Raw genomic sequence first — 19,826 nt, 5'->3', positions numbered from 1 at the left:
GAGCCAAAAGAACAGGAGTGTAGGGAGGAAAGGAAGGGCGACGGAGAAGTACGGTCGCGCAACCCTACGCAACAGACATAACAGACCTAACAGACTCGCGCAAACCGGACAGACGAACGAACGAACGAAGACGCGCGGGAAAAGGCGACAGACGAGCGACGGGAATGAAGTACAGCACACTTCGGGGCACACTGCCCCTCCCCCCCTCCCCCGCGTTTCCCTACACCCTTTGCGCCAGCGCAAGAGCTTGGGTAATCTCGGGACTAGCACACGCGCGCGCGACACACGACCGGCGGCGGCGGGCAGAGTGGCGGCACTGATGAACTCTAATGAGCGCTGGAAGCGGGGGTTTGTCCGCGAGCTTGGATGGGGACAGCGGGAGCGTAAGGTGCGTAGGGAAGGGAGGAGTTGGAGGGGGGGGGAAGCCGGCCGAATCGCCAGGAACGCGAAACCGATCGACGTGTCAGCAGTCGCCAACCGCCGCCACCGCTGAGGGCACGAGCCAGCAGAACTCGCCGGGAAGAACGGAGGCCGGCAATAATTACGGTGCCCCGCCGCGCCGAAGATAGAAAGGAAAAGGGTGGGACTGAAAGGGAGAAAGGGATGAGGGGAAAGAAGGAACGAGTGCGTCAATGAGAAAGGGCGATCGCTTGTCGCCAAAGGGGGCAGCAGGCACAGCGGCGATGACCAAAGCAGGAAAACGTCTAACGCGGGAAGCGCCGGAAAAGGTCGAGAAACACTTCGAAAGTAAAGCTAACACATGAGAAAAAAATAATAATAAAAGCCGGCGGGGGAGGAGAGGGGAAGGCAGGAAAAGTGGAGGATGTGCTGGCGTGGAAGAAAGGTACCGATCGCGTTTCCTCGGGCCATCCGAGACGGCAGTCCCTCCCAATGAGAGAGAGAGAGGGAGAGAGACAGAGGAGAGAGACTGAGAGAGAGCGAAATAGAGAGTAAGAAAAAAACGCAGCGTCACCAACCGAACAGACGCGAGGGCTCGGGGAACGCTGAGCGACTCTGAAGAGCGGAGAAGCGAACTGTACAGGAGAGCGCGCTTGTGTGTGTGTGTGTAGGTTCCGCTTCGTCAGCCATCTTCGGAGTGCACGGGGCTGCTGCTGCCCATTCGAGAGGTCAGTGGTAATTAACGGGGGGCCACAGCAGAGGCGGTATACAGATAGATATATATAACACGGTGCGTCGGCAGCTTGTGGCACACGCCCACGGCCCGTCTCAATCAATTCGCTCACTCGTGTAGCTTTTATATCGCTTTCTTTCGAACCTCTATTTTTTTTCCTGCCTCGCTCGCAGTGAGGGCGAGATGTAATAGTAGAAGGGCGCAGAGTGGCCAAGAGAACTAACGCGCAGCGAAGCCCGAGAGTTCATCAGCTTCGGAACAGGCCCCCTGCACTCACCCGCCGACAAGCGCGCTTGCACCGCCAGGCTGATGTATGGCCACCCTCAAACTTAATTATCGCGGCCCCCAATCTTCGAGAGTGCGAAGCAATCTGCCACCTTGAAGCTCGGCGCTTTGGCCTGCAATACGAGCTAATGCGAGGAACCAGCTTTCTCCTTCTACTCTTTCTTTCTAACACGTACCAACAGGGACGCCTGCGTTGCATTACACTTTGGGATCAAGGCGAATCGCCCGCAGGGAACACCGGGGAAACGGCATGATGCGAAGTTTTAACTCAATCATCAGTCCGTTCTCTAGTTTGAGCAGTGCCAGCAGTGTAGCACGCGTCGTCGCTGTTGACGTGTAGGCAACCAGACGTAGTAGCGACCATTGCGCCTGCTTTGAACCATAAACCGGATAAGTCATCGCCGAATTTCACAGCGCCGCGCAACAGAGTTTCCATCGTCGGCCGCTTGAAAATGCGCGCTCGCCACAAAGCTTCCCCGCAGGGAAACTGTAAAGATTTCCGAGAACTTCATCGCACCACCAGCAATCAATTCCTGCATTCCCGTGACAAAACTTACGATGCTTCCAGCGCACTTCCCGCTTTAAAACTTGGTAATGAATGTGGCCACTGCTGTCGAATTCTGATGAAACAGCACTGGTAAGGCCGGCCCGTGAATCGCTGCACACAACAATGCTTGTAGGTGGGATGCAATCGGTGACGTTGTTCCATCACTATTACACGATATAGGAAGAACAAAAAAAAAGGGCAGGACAATTACAGGAACGCGAAGAATCATTTCCCTCGCCAAGTCCTAGCTGCTTCTCTGTTCTCGACTGCCTGTCTTCGCTTTCGAACGCCGGTGCAATCATGGTGATCCAAGCTGGCGGGGCATGTCCAGAAGGGAAAGCGTCTTCGAACAACCAACCCTCTACGCAATATATTCGAACTGCAGTCAAATCGATGGTTAGCGTTCTCGCAAGCTCTGGCAAGCAGGCTCGGTGGGAGAGCGAGTTTTCAATACGTGCCGTTTGACACTTCTATGAATACGAGAAGTACGTGGCGCACTGCACCGCATTTTCGGCCACCACATCCGCGCGAACTACGGTAACGCCCCAGGAAGGCGAATCGCAGTCACTGGCCAACAGATCGGAGTTCGAGGCGTGCCAAGTTGACTTTGAGCCGCGCCTTGTTAGGAATGGCCTGCCAAGGTGGCCACGTGCAAGTTATTTCAGCCCGCTGCACGTGTTTCGATACACCCGCGGTGGGGGTGCCCTTCAGTGAACCAGCGAGGACAGCGCTAACCAACCAAGAACTTCCTTTGGAGAACTTGACTACGGCGGCGTTCATCCACCAAGCGCCTCGTTCGGAGAACAGGAGAAAGGCAGCTCTGGAATTTAGAGGCGCCGGCTGGCGTCGGGCGTGACCACTTGGCTACGGGGACGCAGGAGAATGGACACCACGACGACTGCGCTACAAAGGTCGTCTGGCCGCGGAGAGGGCACTGAAACCTGTGTGTGCGTGTGTGTGTTTGTAAAACGTCCAGCAGAGAGGTAAAACGTCCCGCAGAGAGGCGGATGGTTTACGATGACGTCGAACGTTTTGCCTCACCTAGGGATCTAGGGAACACGAAGTGGATAAAACGAGCTGTTGGCGGCAAGAGTGTGCTCGTCGTCGTGCTCTGTGTTAGAAATGTACTCGTGAGCTGTGTGCTGTATGTTCGTCTTGTGGGCTCCATTTGGGAGTCACGTATAGACTGTGTAAATGTATCTCTTGTTCAAAATGTTAATATGTAAATAAACCCTGTTCACCTAGTTCCTCCCAAGATCTTCTCTACGACCTTCAACGCTTACAAATGGTGGCAGCGGCGAGATCATCTGACAACTCCTACAGCGTGTAAACGCTGGCGTGTCGCATCGAGGGAGAGTTTTGAAGACGACTGCCCGGCCAGTGCTCTCTCTCTCCTCCAGGAGTCAAATGGAAAGCGCACTCACCGAAAAAACACTCAAGCTTTTTTTTTTTCTTCTCGGGAAAACGTCGGTCCGCCATCAAATGTGATACGCTGCTGTTATCATTCAAGTAAACGTACTTTGTGAGTAAGGCACGGGAGAAGGTGATCTTTGTGTGCGCATCGCTGACAGTCCGGTGGTCTTCCCGTACATCTCCGCACGCACTTAGTAGAGAAGCTACTCGGGACCGCGCCCTGTACCTTTAGCGCAAATTCTACTCCTTGCCCTCTGGCCAATAACAACGTCGCCGATGGAGTGGCCGGGCGCGCATCTAAGGAGTATCCCATTAGCAGTTCGAAAAGAAGATAGCGCCAGCTATGCCGGAATCGATACCTCAACAACGTGGACAACGCTTTCCAAAAAAAAAAGAAAGCCACGAGGTGTCACACGAGTACGATGACCGCGGATAAACGGCACAAAAGTTCTACTAACAATATCGTACGAAAATCATACAAACACTTCCCGAGAACTCTACAGGATGTCTACAGACATTCTATGTTGCCTTACGTTTTGCCGAATAACATCGGAAGACTTTCTTTTTGGTCAGACAACTCATTTGGAAACTTTATGGTCCGCGACAGTATATAACTCCACATGTCAAAGCATATACGAAGACAAACCGGATCTACTCTTAGGCAGCATACAATCTGCATGTTCCCTCAAATATCGCTTCTATAAAGAACGTACTCGCATTTAGAAACACCCCCCCACGTCTGCACGGTCAAAGAGCCCTCGGTTACCAGAGACAGCCTCTCGCTCAAATAAGCAAACGAGGGTGCAATTCATCATCCCTGGACACCAGATGACCCGGCCTAAAACTAAAGCTGTCACCTTCGTTTAGCTACAATACAGAGTACCCGCTGCCTCCATATGTCGGCATACTTTTACAGCGAAGCTGTTAAACGCTACGTCCCCCAGGATCGAGTACGTGTGTTAACTTAAGAGGAAGCTTTAGCTCGGGTTCGCCTATATAAGTACATGTAAAAGGAGAATTCGTTTTTCTCGGCAACTACTGCACCAAATTTGACGAGGTTTGTTGCATTTAAGATAGAAACATAAAAATCTAGAGATTGTCGGTTTCGAATTTTCGATTTAGGTCGTCAAATTTTTATTAAATATTGGCAAAAATAATAAATTTTCAGAAAACGACACTATGGAGTTTACAACTCTAACTCAGCAAGGAAAAAAATCATACCACAATTCTGTGAATTGCATCTGATAGTACATCTAAAGCGGACAAAATTGATATGTTACACATGAATCTCGAGAAATTTAGTAATGTGTAAATACAAGTTTTGCAGAACCCTTGTGCACAACGTATCAAATTCAGATAAGATTTAAAATCACAACAAATTTGTCCGCTTTTAATGATCTAATGGGTGCCCATTACAGAACCGCGATATCTGCTTTTGATGCAGAGTTATTAATATCTAAACTTCGTGCTTCCATGTTTTTCAAGCTTTCGAATCTTCGAAAATCTTTTTAACAAATTTAAGGATTTAAATCGAAATTCCGCTTACGGTAGTCACTATAATTTAACTTTCTCTCTCAAATGCCACAAATTTCATCAAAATCGGTCAAGGCGTCATCTCAGAACAGCGTTTTCGCGTTTTGCATGTATTTTGTCAGGATTGGGGGCTCAATCCCATCGCTCGTGATCCGTTGTCAAGATTGGAGTCCGGCATGAATTCGAAGGTAGCTGGCCCATGCCGTCGTCCAACTTATCCACGCTGAGGACGTTGATGCAGGGAAGAACTGCTTCTCATCGAGAACGAGGAATATGGGTTTATTTACAGTATTCAAATCAATCTAACATGACTGCTTGAGAAAAGCGCATCAGTCTAACATGACTGCTTAAGAAAAAGTGACCCGAGCATTCGCACCACAGCAGTTTTTAAACACTCGGTCCTCCCGCGATACAAGGTGACGCGAACGTTCGTTTACTCATTGTAAAATCGCCGCCGCCCCGCAGGACAGTTTACACACACAAAAGCACCCACGAGCGAATGTCCGGAACCGACGTCAGAGGGGAGCCGTTCTGGGTAGCTCGTTGTCCTGCGTCCCGGTAGGCGCGTGGGAAGCAACAAAAAACGGCTTTCCCGCGGCAGCTCGCGCACGCGTAGCAGATCGGGTCCGCGCTGGGGAGTTCGGGCACAATACTTCGCCCGCCAAACTCATTCCGTCACAACGGCGATGGGGCTGGAGGATGGCGGCGGTTTCAGCACAAAGCTCTCTTCATCGAACGCATCCTAGCTGAAGCGACGGAGAGTGGGGGATGCGCGTCTTGTTCCCCAGTCGTAATTGGGTGGCGATCCTGCATTGCAGCTCGCCATTCTTAACAATTTGAATAGGCCGTGTGGGAGTTGAGCCCGAGCTAAAGATTCCTCTTAACAAAAAACTATCATCATCAAAAGCGTCGTCGTCTCCTTCCACAGCTGGCTCGTTGGCGTCCCTCGGCGCTACCGCGCGAACGCGCTCGTGCCACTGCTCCCACGTACGTCGTCATTCATTACGAAACACAAAGACGTCACCAGTTTTCAAGCGAACTACAGCGAAGCTACTAAGGGTTAGTTTCCCCCAGGATCGTGTCCGCGTGTAGACGCAAAACTCCCCCCACACGTTGGCCGATCCCGAAGATACTGCAATGCCGGGGCGATACGCGGCGGAGGTGCAGTTCGCCATTTAAGGGGCCCACATACACAGCGTGGAAGGGAACTGCATTCTTAGACACTTTTCCTTGGAGCGACCTCAACTAGAGGCCAACCTCGGCTTCCAAACTTAGTTTTCTTACTCCCTCCGGAAAGATGCACGACTAAGTCACTCGAATCAACGCGCAAACTTACAACGCAGAGGTGAACTCCTTGCATGGTTGGCGTCACGCGGCCGAACACTGCCAACTGGGCAGACACTAATAGGAACACGGGGAAGCGAACAAAACACAAGACAAGCCTGCAGGCACGACACGCGACATACGGCTCAACGAGGAAAAGATAGAGGGAGAGAGGGAAAGGCTGCCGGTTCGCGTTGCACGTAATGACCCGGGACAATCGCTCAGCGGACAGCCGCTGCGACGCCGGCAGAGCTCTTCTCCCCTTCCCCCCTCTCTCTCTCTCTCTCTCTCTCTCTCTCTCTCTCTGCTCATAATCGCCGTCGCTATTCGCCATATACCGATTACGCGGCGATCCATCACAGCGCGACGCGTATACGGCGCCGCCTTTCACGGCCTCGCCGTGTCGGGCTCGTGGCAGTCGGGGCATTTATCCGTGACCGACGACCACCGGACCGGGCAGCCCGAAATAGCGGCCGCCTCACCACCACCCGCCCCCCATCAAACGCTGAACGAACCAGGCGCCACGTATCAATCGCGCGCCTCCCGTCTCTCTCTCTCTCTTCTTCCGACCCAAGTGACGTAATGAACCCCGCCAGATGCTTAATAAACCGCCGACCGATCTCGAATCAGCGAAAGCATCGAGTCCTAAATCAACCCCGCGCGAGCTCGCGGACGGAGTAACCCGGTCCGGTCCGCCCGGCAAGTCGGGATCGATTCGGGCGAAGCGCGGGGGCCTCTTTAACGAGCGCCGCAATCTGTGGAGCCGCGGTGCCGGCGCATTTCGGTTCAATAGAAACTCGTGTGTAGGTCGCCTAGGAAACGAGAAGGAACAGGACGACGAGGAAGGGCGCAATCAGCGGCAAATTCGAAAGCACTTCGCAGTGCACTAACGAAGCGATTGAATAGAAAGAAAGAGTACGTAGGTAGGCACGTATGGTGGAGGGGGGAGGGGCGAGGTGATAGATGCGGGGGATGGGGGTTTAAGACGAGGAGGGCTTGGTCAGTCCTGTTCAGAAGTGCTTGGAGAGGACTTCTGGTTTCGACCACGAACGGAATACAAAATATGTTTTCGGGGCAGGCACTCGTCGTGTAAGAAGAGTGACCATCCGTAACAAGTGAAAAACAAATTACGATGTAGTTATTGAAAACATTTGCTAAGTCAGTATCGATCACAGAATTTTCGTCGATTGTAACTTGAGTTATACTCGCAGATGGTGCCTAAGTTACGAAATATGAATTACTTACTTTCCAAGTAAAGGTCAAATTATTCACCGGTATTACAAAGCGTGTTACTGCAGTTGATTTTCCTAGCGAGTTCAATTTCTTTCTTTAGTTTATTGCAGAAGTTTTTTTTTTTTACCTTTTCGAGACCTTAAGGAAAACACCTGGCAAGTAACTTCTTGTACATGAAATTATTTTCATTAATGTCGTATCACAGATATTGATGACAGAGATTATTACACATAGGAAAAATATGCTTTTGACCAAGACCCTGAAATTATCAATTAACATATTTATAGTTTCGTCGTGACATTGAGAATAAAGTAGTCTTCGAAAGATAAAGCATCGATTTCCTGCAGAAAACCTATTAAATTCGGCGAACATATACGTTTGGTGCAAGAAGAGATCATTGCTTTCCTAGAATGTCGTGAAACAGCACGTACACACGAAGTTAGTCACTGACATCCCACGCCGTAACGCCCGTCTTTAAGTTCCGGATGCCGGACTTAGAAGAAAGAAGTGTAGCTGTGCAGAAGGATTAGAACTGATGTTCAAGGGCAAGGTAGCAAAAATATCGCGACCAATACCTTCAAACAACCACACGGACTATTTGGCAACGCCATTCTATGAAAGCAAATCCAAGTTGAAATCTCAACCGCAAACAATGGTTAACTTATTTGTCAAGGCGTACACCAGCAGGATAAAAATATTTAAAAAAAATTAAATTACGGGGTTTTGCGTGCCAAAACCACGACCCGATTACGTGGGACGCCGCAGTACGGGACTCCAGAAATTTGGACCACCTGAGCGTTCTTTGACGTGCACCTAAATTTAAGTACACGGGTGTTTTCGCATTTCACCCCCATCATGACGCGGCCTCCGTGGCAGGGAGGACAACTATATCGCAATAATTACCACTGGGAAGGCGGCAAAGCATAGTTACATTATTATACTTATCCGCTATTACTGACAGCATTTCGATATCTACGAAAAGTGATATCCTTTCGCGAGTAAGACTTGAAACATTCAATTACTACTAAAAACGCTTCACCACCACGAAAATTAGTACGATTAAGATGAAAAAAAAAAGACGCATTCACAAGCGAATATTTCGAAAACACGTCACATGTGCATTACGTCACGAAAACGTCAAACATAAAGTGTACCTGACGACGGAAGGTTTTTCCAAACGCTATTACTCCTCCTCCTCTTCTCACCCATACACAGCCATGGCGGTGTGGATCGCGTTAGCTCTGTTCGCCGTCGCCGTCTCAGTCGTGGTGGCCCGCGGTCCCCACCTAGACGTCGGGACCCGGGTCCTCCGTCGCGGCTCCGGGTACTCGAGGGTGTCGCCGCCGGTGGCCTGGCGCCCGGGGAGCCTCCGCAGCAACGCGTCCCAACTTAGGAGTCAGAGCTCCGAATCGGCCGAACAGATGGAGCGAACACGAGGGAACAAGGCCGGCGCTGCGGGTCCCAGACCCGGGGCCGCTAACGCCAGCGTCGCCCCGGACGAGGCGACGAGGACCACGGGAGGCGACACAGCGATCTCCAAAGCGACCCGGGCGGCGCAGTTGTCGTCGTCGATGACAAGATCGCGCGATAGGACAACGGAAGAGGACGGCGGGAGCGCTTCGGAACAGCAGATAATCCTGTGGTGAATGGGACAAGTGGGATGCGTGGGGAGTCCCTCTCTGTGACGAACGTCTTAATAATAATAATAATAATATTTGGGGTTTTACGTGCCAAAACCACTTTCTGATTATGAGGCACGCCGTAGTGGGGGGACTCCGGAAATTTCGACCACCTGGGGTTCTTTAACGTGCACCTAAATCTAAGCACACGGGTGTTTTCGCATTTCGCCCCCATCGAAACGCGGCCGCCGTGGCCGGGATTCGATCCCGCGACATCGTGCTCAGCAGCCCAACACCATAGCCACTGAGCAACCACGGCGGGTGGCGAACATCTTGACGGCGTCGAACGGAGGATGCAATTCGCGGGACCCGGGGCCTAGAGGCGGAGAAGCACGTCAGTTCAACTAGATGCGGAATCGATTGAACGGCCGTTCCGTACTTTAAGGACAGCTTTCGTAAATGTTAATAACGAGGACTATGAAAAGCGAGACGGGGGAAGTGGTGCAACAAGATGGAGCTGGTGAGTGAGAAGTGCAGTTCGAACGCAGGTGGAGATGCCGCCTTCGACATCTATACCGCGATATTTAACACCCCCCCGCCCAATACTCAAGCACTATTTCAAGTAAAAAAAAATATTACACCGATTTGTTCGCCTGCATATTTGCTATCAGGACTACACTGTCCAACAAAAGACACTAAACTCCTCATTAAGTAAATACGTACTACAGGAATAATTTATTAGACATTATTTTACTCAACTACCCTCAATTGAAGACTCACTCCTAGAATATACACAAAAATGAAACACTTAAGTATGGGCATTGCTTTGGGTTTTGGACGCCCTAATCGAAATCTGAAGGCATATAATTGAGCGTCTAAGAAATTACGCGTTGGGTTTTGTGAGGATAAACGAACATTTTTTTTTTAATTAAAGAAAGAGGTTTTTCACGGTCGTAACACACACATAAGATCGTAAAAAGCCGGCTTGGAAAATCGAGGAGGGCTCGCAAACTGCTTTAGGGCCAAAACATGCTATAGCTGCATAGTACATACACCAGATCGAACACTAAAAAAAATATAGGCGCCTTACGCGCCACGACCACGGTATGATTACGAGGCACGCCATAGTGGCGGTGCTCCTGATAAATCACGTCTGCCTGTGGTTCTTTAACGCGCGCTCAAATACAAGAGCGCTTCTTTTTTTTTTTCGTTTTGTTTTTCGCTTCGCCTTGAACAAAGGGCTGACCGCCGAGGCCGTCGGGAATCGAGCCCGCGACCTCGCGCTCATCAGCTTAACGCCACAGACACGAAGATACCGCGGGCGGGTACCCTCCACCAGTTCCACGAACAGTGGCGTAGCTAGGTCTTCTGGCACCCGGGGCCCGTAGGTCTTCTGTTACACCCCCCCCTCCCCCCCGCGGCTGTAGTCGAGGAAGGCGAGGATGTCGACAATTTCCGGGTGTCTTCAGACGTATACGACACCCTTTCCCCCCCCCCACCCACTGGCCCCTTGCACCCGGGGCCCACGGCCCCCCGGCCCCCCCCTGTTGCTACGCCACCGTCCACGAACACAAGTAGTTCAGGAATAGCATGAAGAATATGCGTAGCTTGTTTTTATGACTTTCTTTTTGGGGACCCGCCGTGGTTGCTCAGTGGCAATGGTGTTGGGCTGCTGAGCACGAGGTCGCGGGATCGAATCCCGGCCACAGCGGCCGCATTTCGATGGGGGCGAAATGCGAAAACACCCGTGTGCTTAGATTTAGGTGCACGTTAAAGAACCCCAGGTGGTCTAAATTTCCGGAGTCCTCCACTACGGCGTGCCTCATAATCAGAAAGTGGTTTTGGCACGTAAAACCCCAAATATTATTATTATCTTTTTTTTGGGGGGGGGAGGCGGAGGACGGGGGGGGGGGGCTCATCAAGCGAATCGCGCGGAACCTCGCAAGACGGACCGACCGGCGAACCCCGATTTTCGTAACCAGCGGCGATAGCCACAGAAACGCGCAGTCAGGAGGGGGGGGGGGGGGGGGGGAGGCGCAGTCATTTGCTCGGTCGTTAGCGAGACCACTAGCCTATTGTCGCGGAAATTCGCACGCTCGAAAATTGCTTCCCTCGTTGGCGGTTGGGAACGGGGAGGGGGTGGGGGGAGAGGAGCCAGGATATACGCGGACCGCATAGTGGGCTTCCGGCCACCGAAGTTGGCGGTGGTGGTCTCATCGAACCGAGCATTTCGCAAACGTCGCACGCAGAAGCTCGAGGAACCGGCGGTTCGAAGCACAACGGGGTCGGAGACAACGCGGCTGTCCTCTTCATCAATTTGTCTTCCGGGGCTGAACCGAGAAACAGCCAACAACTAATGCGCGCATCGTGAAAAGAAAGCGTTTTTTTTTTTCATGTTGCATACACCCACCAGCTCACTTACCATTATTCTTGCGCGAAAGATAGCTCTTCGAGCTCCAACCTACTATAAAAAAAAGATGGTCTCAGTTAGGTTCGCTTACCCCATACTTAACATGTAACGCCTAAGAAGGATTGCATGTTCATTACCATGTTCCCGTTTTGCTTCACAAAATCGTGCACAAGATTATTTTACGTCCCTCAGTAAAAAGAAAAAAATCGATACGATGAGTATTTAAAACACTAATACAATAAGAAAAAAAATACAAATCACAATATTGCGTATCCACTACGATCAATGATCTCAAAAAATGCTAGTTCGCTAGTTGTGCTGAGCGCGCGTACTATTTGTTTCATTTATATTTTCCTTTTTCGTATACTGCAGTAGAGTTTTGGAATAAATTACCGACAGATGGAGCATCGCCACACTGATTATGCTGTTATACAACTAATGCAATGCCCTTGTGCTGCCACATACTTTTTTTTCTTCATTAACCGGCTCATTGTGCTTATATCAAAACATTTTTAGTCTAGCTACTCCATTGACAACTCTTCCGAAAATTATGGGGGTCCCATCTTTGTAAAATGTACTCGTCGTGCAAGCCTTCGTGCAACAAGAGAGCTTGTGAACTCCAACACGAATACCGGCATACTTAATGATCAGACGACTTCGAAAATTCCATCGGCGCCGATGAAGGACAAATTTATTTGCGACGAGCACAAGGTTCTCTTCCCACGCTATCGTGTTCCCCGCCGTCGCACCGAAACCCAAGCACAGATGTTGCCACTCAAGAGTTTGCATAACGCACAACAGTATAATATAGTGGGTAAAGTATTCTTTTTTTGTTTTGTCATATGACGATGGAACGAAAACGTGCAAGATAACCGAATTTACTGAGAACGGGATAGGGACCGCTCATCGAGAGATGAGAGGAAACACGGTAAACGCAACGTTAAGAGAAACGAATGCAGCGGTGTCGAGTTCAGAGCACACGAAGGTAACCAATATTCAAGTTGACAACGAGAGACAGAAACGGAGAGGAGGCCAGGTAATGCGTAGGGCAGATAACCAGCGGTCCATTAGAGTTACAAAATTGGTTCCACGGGATGGGACCTGCGTTAGAGGACGGCCGAGTGATAGGCGATGCGATGAAGTAGGGAAAATTTAGAGACAGAGAACGGGCTCGGCAGGCGCAAGAAATGGGTAACCGCAGGGCGCTGGCAGAGGCAACCAGCGCGGCAGAGCACGTGACACACAGGCCGACAATGAAAGATGGCGAGAGTGAAATGAGGATGATGAGATGACGCGACAAAGACGGCAAAACGAACCTAGCTGCCACATTTTTTCACTAGTGTCGCAGCAAGGACGGGAAATAAGCGACGTAATCCTCCAGTTCGCTACACAGTATACTACAGCTAAACAAAACGAAAAGACAAGAGGCCGGACAACGACAAAGCCGAAAATACGGAATAGGTAAACTGGCGCGCAGGCACCCGCCAAATTCAGTCAAAATCATCATCGTCATCATCACCAACCTATCGCTATGTTAACTGCACCCCCCCCCCTCCCAGGACAAAGGCCTCTCCCTGCGACCTCCAAATACTTCTTCTAAGCATAGTGAATATCACTGGAGAGATTGTGTCTTCTTGTCTGACCTCTTTCTTGATAGGGCAGGTAACTTTCTACTTTTCTTGTGGAGAACCCAGGTAGCTGTGGAGTCTTCATAGGTATTTCCCAAAATATTACGCACGCCTCCTGTCATTACGTAATGCCTCTATGACTCCTGGTACCTCCACTGAATCAAATGCGTTTCTATAGTCCATGAAAGCCATGAAAGCCAAAGAGGTTGACTGTACTCTTGAGATTTTTAACGCGATAGCGTTAAGGAGCTCGTGTCGCAGAAAAGCCGGTGTCGTCGTCGGTGTCGGCGTTTGCGGCGTTGACCGTGAGCGATAAATCACGGCAGGCGCTTCATAAATAAAAAGCAACTTCCAAGATTGGCCCGGTGGGAATCGAACCAGGGTCTCCGGAGTGTGTGACGGAGACGCTACCACTCAGCCACGAGTTCGATGCTTCCAGGCGGTGCAAACGCGCCTCTAGTGAATGCGGTGTTGCCTTCGAAACGAGCCGTGGAAAGTTATACTGCGGTGTATATCGGTAATTATGAACATGTAACGTACAGAAGTCACAATTACACGAGTTGCGAAGTGCGTTTCCGCTGCATTTCTTCTGCGCTTTCCGCACACGCACAGCCATCTTGCGGCAAACACAGAAGACCCCCTCCTCTCAATGTACGGCGCTGCCCCGACAGGAGGCGCGCCGCGCGCGCATTGGGACCGCTGCCAGGCGCGTCGCGGGACTCCCTCTCCCCTGACGACGCTTCGCCGTGCTCCCGGTCCTTTCTTTAGATAACTATCTATCTCTCTGCCCGTGCCGATCGCGACGTTTGGCTGGCGTAGATCGTTTCCCCTCCGAGACACCGAGTTCTTTGGTTCGTTCCGTTCGCTCAGGCGCACGTTTCGTTGCCGCGCCGAACGCTGCGTTGCTCGACGCTCACCGCGTGATAGGTGGGCGCTAAGTCCGATGCGGGGCGCATCGTAAGTGATTGCTGTGCCGTAGCGCATTGTCTTATACCCCTTGGCGGGTCGACGGGAACGCTGTCGCGTCCCACTCTTGAAGGCGAAGCTTAAGCGTCCTCCAATTTTTCAGTTACCTGGTCGATGACGTGGATGTGATCCATGGTAGAATATCCCTTCCTGAAGCCAGCCTGTTCTCTTGGTTGACTGAAGTCAAATGTTGCCCTGATTCTATTGAAAATTATCTTTGTGAATATTGTGCACAATACTGAAACCAAGCTAATAGGCCTATAATTCGTCAATTGTTTAACGTCTCCCTTCCTATGGGTTAGTATAGTGTTGGCATTCTTCGAACTTTCTGGTACTCTTGAAGTCATGACGCATTGTACTTAAAGTGCTGCAAGCTTTTCAAGCATGATATCTCCTCTATCTTTCAGTATATCGACTGTTATTCTACATTCGCCTGCCGCTTTTCTCCGTTTCATGTCTTGCAAGGCCTTTCTAACTTCATCATTCGTTATAGAAGGAACCTCTGTGTCCTGTTCATCACTAATACGAATGAAGGTAGCGTGGCTGCTCTGAGTACTGTACAAATCAGCATAAAATTTTTCTCTGGCTTTTACTATAAAACCGAAGTCGCTGATCACATTACCCTGCTTATCATTAAGTGCATACATCTTACCTTGCCCTATGCTACGTTTCCTCTCACCGATTTCATGCTGCGGTCATTTTTTGCTGCTTCCTAAATCTTTCCGACATTGTAATTTCGAATATCCTTTACATTTTACTCGTTGACCAGTTTTTACAGTTCCGCGTATTATATCTGATCTGTTGAGTTAGACACTTTCATGGTTTGTAGTTTCTTTATTACGTCCTTTGTTATTTGAGAGTACGCACCTACTGGTTGCCTTGATGCTTTACATACCACTTGGATTGCTGTTTTTGAAATCAGCCTAGTTGGGGTTTCATTCATTACCTGTACGTTATCTCCATGTTCCTGTTCTAAGGCTGCATAGTTGTTTGCGGGTGATACACCGAATTCGTCTGCGTTTACCCTTATTGCTTCTAGGTTGGCCTGTTTCTTCTTGACTAATTTTGCTCTTTTTCTCTTCAAATTGAGAGAAATCCAAGACCTCACTAATCTATGGCCCCTGAACATTACCCTACACTTCTACATCATGCACTATGCTGGGATCGGCAGAGAGCATGAAGTCTACTTCATCTTTCTTTTCACTATCAGGGCTTTTCCAGGTCAACTTCCTGTTATTGCGTTTCCCGAAGAAGGTATTCCAATATTCGGAGCCTATTACCTTTCCACGAGTTCTACCAACATCTGCTCTCGGGTGTTCCTAAAATCGATGCCGTCGTTGCCAACTGCTTGTTCTCCAGCCTGCTTTTCCCGCCTTTTGCACTGACGTCACCCATGACTAGAGTATACCGAGTTCGCACCTTTCTCATTGCTGAAGCAACACCTTCATAGAATTCTTCCATTTCTTCAACATCGTGACTGGAGGTTGGGGAGTAAGCTTGTACTATATATATTAAGCTCCTATTCAGCTTTATCACGACGACTGCTGCCCTCTCATTAACGCTGTAAAGTTCATCGGTGTTGCCCGTGTAGGGGTTGGAGGACGGGACTTCGGGATGAAAACCCACAACTTGAGAGGATTTATTCTACATTATTTACAAGGAGGTGAGCGTCAAGTAACATTCGTACAGACATTACGGGCCGGCAGCAACTCGGACGCTGCGGCCCGCGGCAAGAAGTTCGAGAGAGGCGAATCAGGGAATCAGGGCATGTCCCAGCATCCAGGTCTCTCTGGAAGGCTTCTTATAAGCCCTTCGAGCACTGCAAGTCACGTCATGTTTGACCAATGGGAGAGTCCACTCCGATGACGCCACTTGCAGCCAATGGTAGGCGCCCGTGTCGTGGTGTCACACCTGGCGGCTTGCTGCGGTCTTGCATCACAGACTGGCAATGCACTTCGAACAAGGAGAAGGGGAGGGCTGCACCTGCTCCCGGTGACTCGGCTCCGCAGCGGTGGCAAATGCCTTCTTCAAAGACGAAGGGGGTCGATTGCGCTCCATTGTCCCAGGCCCCCTTCTAATCCCGGCGACGCACGAACTTGTTGCCTTAAACTTGTTTGCTAGGCCGCTTCTCTGGAATGCGCTTTCCTGCTTCTGCATTCCTCAATTAGCTGTGCTGCCACTCGAAGCGGTTTGGGGAACTCGAAGTAGCCTCAGGAACCAGCTCCATATCTAACAGCTCGTCCTCGCCCCGGTTGTTCTGAATGGCCGGTGAACTCAATTCGCTGGCCAGGAGGAACGCTGAAAGAAGCTGCAGGGTACTGGGGTCGAGCCTCGTTTGACGAACTTCGGGATCCTAGGCCCTGGAGAACAAACGTCAAACAAACCAAACACAGCGCTGCACCACGCGTAAGCGCAGGCTCTTCACCCCTGACTCGCCAGACTATTACTGAGTCAAAATCAACCCTGATCTTTTATTTCCCCAATTTCGACAAAACAGTTCCAACCACCCTTCCAAACCGCTATCCATTTCTCCCCGAATGCCGACAAGACCAGAGCACTATTGTTGTTGCAAAACAAAAGGGTCGTTGATGATGCAAACAACAAATGAAAACAGCCGAACATAACTTAAGTGGCCTAACTACACGAACAGCATGTTTCCAATCTATCGCAGTGGCGTACTTATCGCACGTATTGGCGCCACTGAATAATCTGGTCAACCTCACAAGTACGTAATCACAAGCGCACTAGCCTTGTGGTCACTAAACAGAACGCGTACTTGCGTTGTAGGCAAACTTTTCACTTACGCTTACTCACGTTTCTTCCCTGAAAGTCCTACAGGACACGTGACGTAAACGAACAATTAAACTCGCGGGACTTACACACTCCGCAGAACTCTTAAAATGATGCGTCTTCTACTAACTCTTTCCACGCACGTTCACTAAAGAAGTCAGAATACACGGCTGCCCTCACACACACACTAGCAACCCAGTCATAAAGTCTGCTTCCTTCCGTCCACACAGGACACGCGCTAATGGAACTAAGAACGCTTCTCCGTGCAAATCATGCACTCACTGAAAATCTACGCGCTTAACCTTGCAGAATTCAAAAATACTTAAAAAGAAAGAAGGTTAAATAACACACGCGCTTTACCATAGGCCTCTGAACGATAACCTTGACCCTCAGGTTACTTACACACACAAAAAGAAAGCCTATTTACTTATTAATGAGCATCTCGCGAGACTACATGTTTACATAAACCTCATCTTTCAAATCACGGAGCTTCTCGAACGAAAACATAAACAAAGCTCAAACCTTACATATTGAAAGAAATCTCAGTCTCAAATCGCGAAAACTTTCCGATGCTCAAAAATAAAAAGAACAACACACTTCATTTCTACGGAAGGGCTCTTGGCCTCCCTCTCCAAACGCTTACGTCTGACTCATACTTTGAGTCGAACCCGCGGTGGGCGTGGTCTGAAAGCTACTCTGGCTGCCGAGAGACAACAAAAGGGCTGATTCACTACCAGCTCCCCCAAGACGTTACGGTCTCTTGCCAATTTGCGTCCTCGCGCCCCGCTTTCAACACGAACGCGATTGACCACGTCGCTACTCCCCACCTGGTCTCGTCCTGCCACCTTGCGTTTCTTCGAACTGCACGCTGAGCTGTGAAAAGAACTACGGAACGACGAGGAGCTTAACTGCCTCGTGCCCTTTGTCCGCGTCCGTGCAGAACATTCTTCGCGGTCCCCCTTTGACCTGTGGCTCGAACGTTCTGGATGCGTCAACATCGTCCTTGACGACCGCATCTTTTTCCTTGCGCCCTGCCCTTTTGGGTTTCTCGCCATTTTTGGCGGCGCTACATTATTTACTGTCTCTCGGTCTTTACCGCGCTTCTTTTTACGGCGCTTTCTCTTTGCACTCGTTTTCATGTCGCCTCGTGCCTCGTGCTGGCCGGTACACATTTCGTCGGCCCGGATCGGCCTCTTACCCGCATTGTCTGAGTGATTTACATTTAAATCTACTCTCTCTCTGCCTCGACTGGCGGACAGCTCAACCGACTCTGGCACAATGCAGCAGGCTTTACTCGAGTAAGACAACTCGCACTCTTGCGAACTGCCCTCTACTACATTGCCCAGCGCACGCTGTGAATCGGCACACAGCCCGTCGGTATCGATCGCTGTCTCACGCGCACAGTCCGAATGATTAACTGAATCATCCCTATCTAGGCCATCTAGACTGGCGGAGAGCCGCACCGATCCCTGAACAATGCAGTTGTTCTCTCGTGAGCTACGGAGCTCGCCACCCCGAGAACAATTCTCAACTGCATCGTCCAGCTCGCACTTCACTTCTGCACGCACATCTGGCTCTACATGGGTGCTCGCTTCTGTCGGGTCAGAAGTGCCCTTCTCTTCGCTAGCAACCTCGCTAACATTACCAGCGACGCACACGCTCGGTAACTGTGCCAATTTGTTCGCAGCTGGCCTAGCTGTCTCCACAGTCATCTGTTGGCACAGCACCTCGTCGCTCTCACTACGGCCTTTAACGGCCTCTGTTGCCACTAAGGCATCGTTAGCGGCTAGCCTTTTCCCTTTACTTATGAATCTGCAGCTAATCTCACAGGCACTACTCTTCTCGTCGGCTTCTGGCGAAAGTCCGCTAGATGCTTCCTCATTCTTTCGCTCTGTACTACCTACAGAATTCTCAGACAGCCGTTGTCTCTGTGCCAAAAACTGATCACAATACTGTATCTCTTTGATCAGTGCTGCCTTCTCTCTCTCATACTTTTGCTCACGCTCAAGCTTACGTTCCTTCTCACGTTCGTGACGCTGACACCTAAGAGCAAGTTCTTGAAGCTCCTGCTTCCGTTCATTCTCGCGTTTTTCACGCTGACGCTCACTCCTAAGCTCACGACGCTCTCGCAAACGTACACGACGCACACGCTCCCGTGGCTCCTGTATCACCTCCCAAGCAAGCTCAATGCTTTTGTCATCGTTGCCACTATCTTCAATCGCCTTTATGATAGCTGGCGTTTTCATCCGTTCGTCCGCCTCAACTCCCAAATCGTCGCACACCAACAAGTCTAACCTCGTCAACCTTCTAAGATCCATGGCAGCTGCCCCGACAGGTGGTTAAAACTGTTTTCCTTAATTAATTTGTGCAAACACACAATGCAACAAACTCCCGATTCCCAGAACTATCAAAATTGAACACACAACCTTTGAGTCTGGCGAATCATAAGGAAAAAAAAACCACGCGCTCACTTACGGTTACAGCACCCTGCCATCCGGTTCATTCGTCCGCTGTTGCCGGTTCCTCCGGACTCCCTGGGTCGAAGGCTCGCTCCTTCTTCGATACTCCCAGTCTCTTCGGACCTCTTTCGACGAAGGCTCTCTCTTCTTCGCTCTTCCCGGTTCCTTACGATCTCTCTCGACGAAGGTTGATTCGTAGCGCTGCCACCAGCTGATGCATTCGGAGGCGATCCTACCGCTGCCAACCAGATGTAGGGGTTGGAGGGACGGACGTCGGGATGAAAACCCCAAAACTTGGGAGGGATTTATTCTACATTCTATACAGGGAGGTGAGCGTCAAGCAACGGTCGTACAGACATTACGGGCCGGCAGCAACTCGGACGCTGCGGCCCGCGGCAAGAAGTTCGAGAGAGGCGAATCAGGGAATCAGGGCATGTCCCAGCATCCAGGTCTCTCTGGAAGGCTTCTTATAAGCCCTTCGAGCACTG

The 19,826-nt window shown here is 50.4% G+C and overlaps 2 protein-coding genes across 4 annotated transcripts in view; one reads left to right on the top strand and one right to left on the bottom strand.

The window, feature by feature from the left end:
* Positions 1-9,213, top strand: part of LOC135922010 (uncharacterized) — a 129,694-nt gene extending 120,481 nt beyond the window's left edge. The window contains exon 4 of one of the 2 annotated variants that reach the window (XM_070520781.1): positions 8,682-9,213. In XM_070520781.1, the coding sequence (XP_070376882.1) occupies positions 8,682-9,112 (431 nt within the window). In that variant the 3' untranslated portion in view covers positions 9,113-9,213. The remainder of the gene's footprint in view (positions 1-8,681) is intronic. The other variant, XM_070520782.1, reaches the window with a different exon arrangement.
* mib1 (mind bomb 1) overlaps positions 1-19,826 on the bottom strand; it is a 638,149-nt gene that overhangs the window by 463,344 nt on the left and 154,979 nt on the right. The window lies entirely within an intron of this gene.

The sequence above is a fragment of the Dermacentor albipictus genome, chromosome 6 (genome assembly GCF_038994185.2).
Source record: "Dermacentor albipictus isolate Rhodes 1998 colony chromosome 6, USDA_Dalb.pri_finalv2, whole genome shotgun sequence".
NCBI classification, from domain to species: domain Eukaryota; kingdom Metazoa; phylum Arthropoda; class Arachnida; order Ixodida; family Ixodidae; genus Dermacentor; species Dermacentor albipictus.
This window is presented reverse-complemented; position numbering and strand designations above follow the sequence as displayed.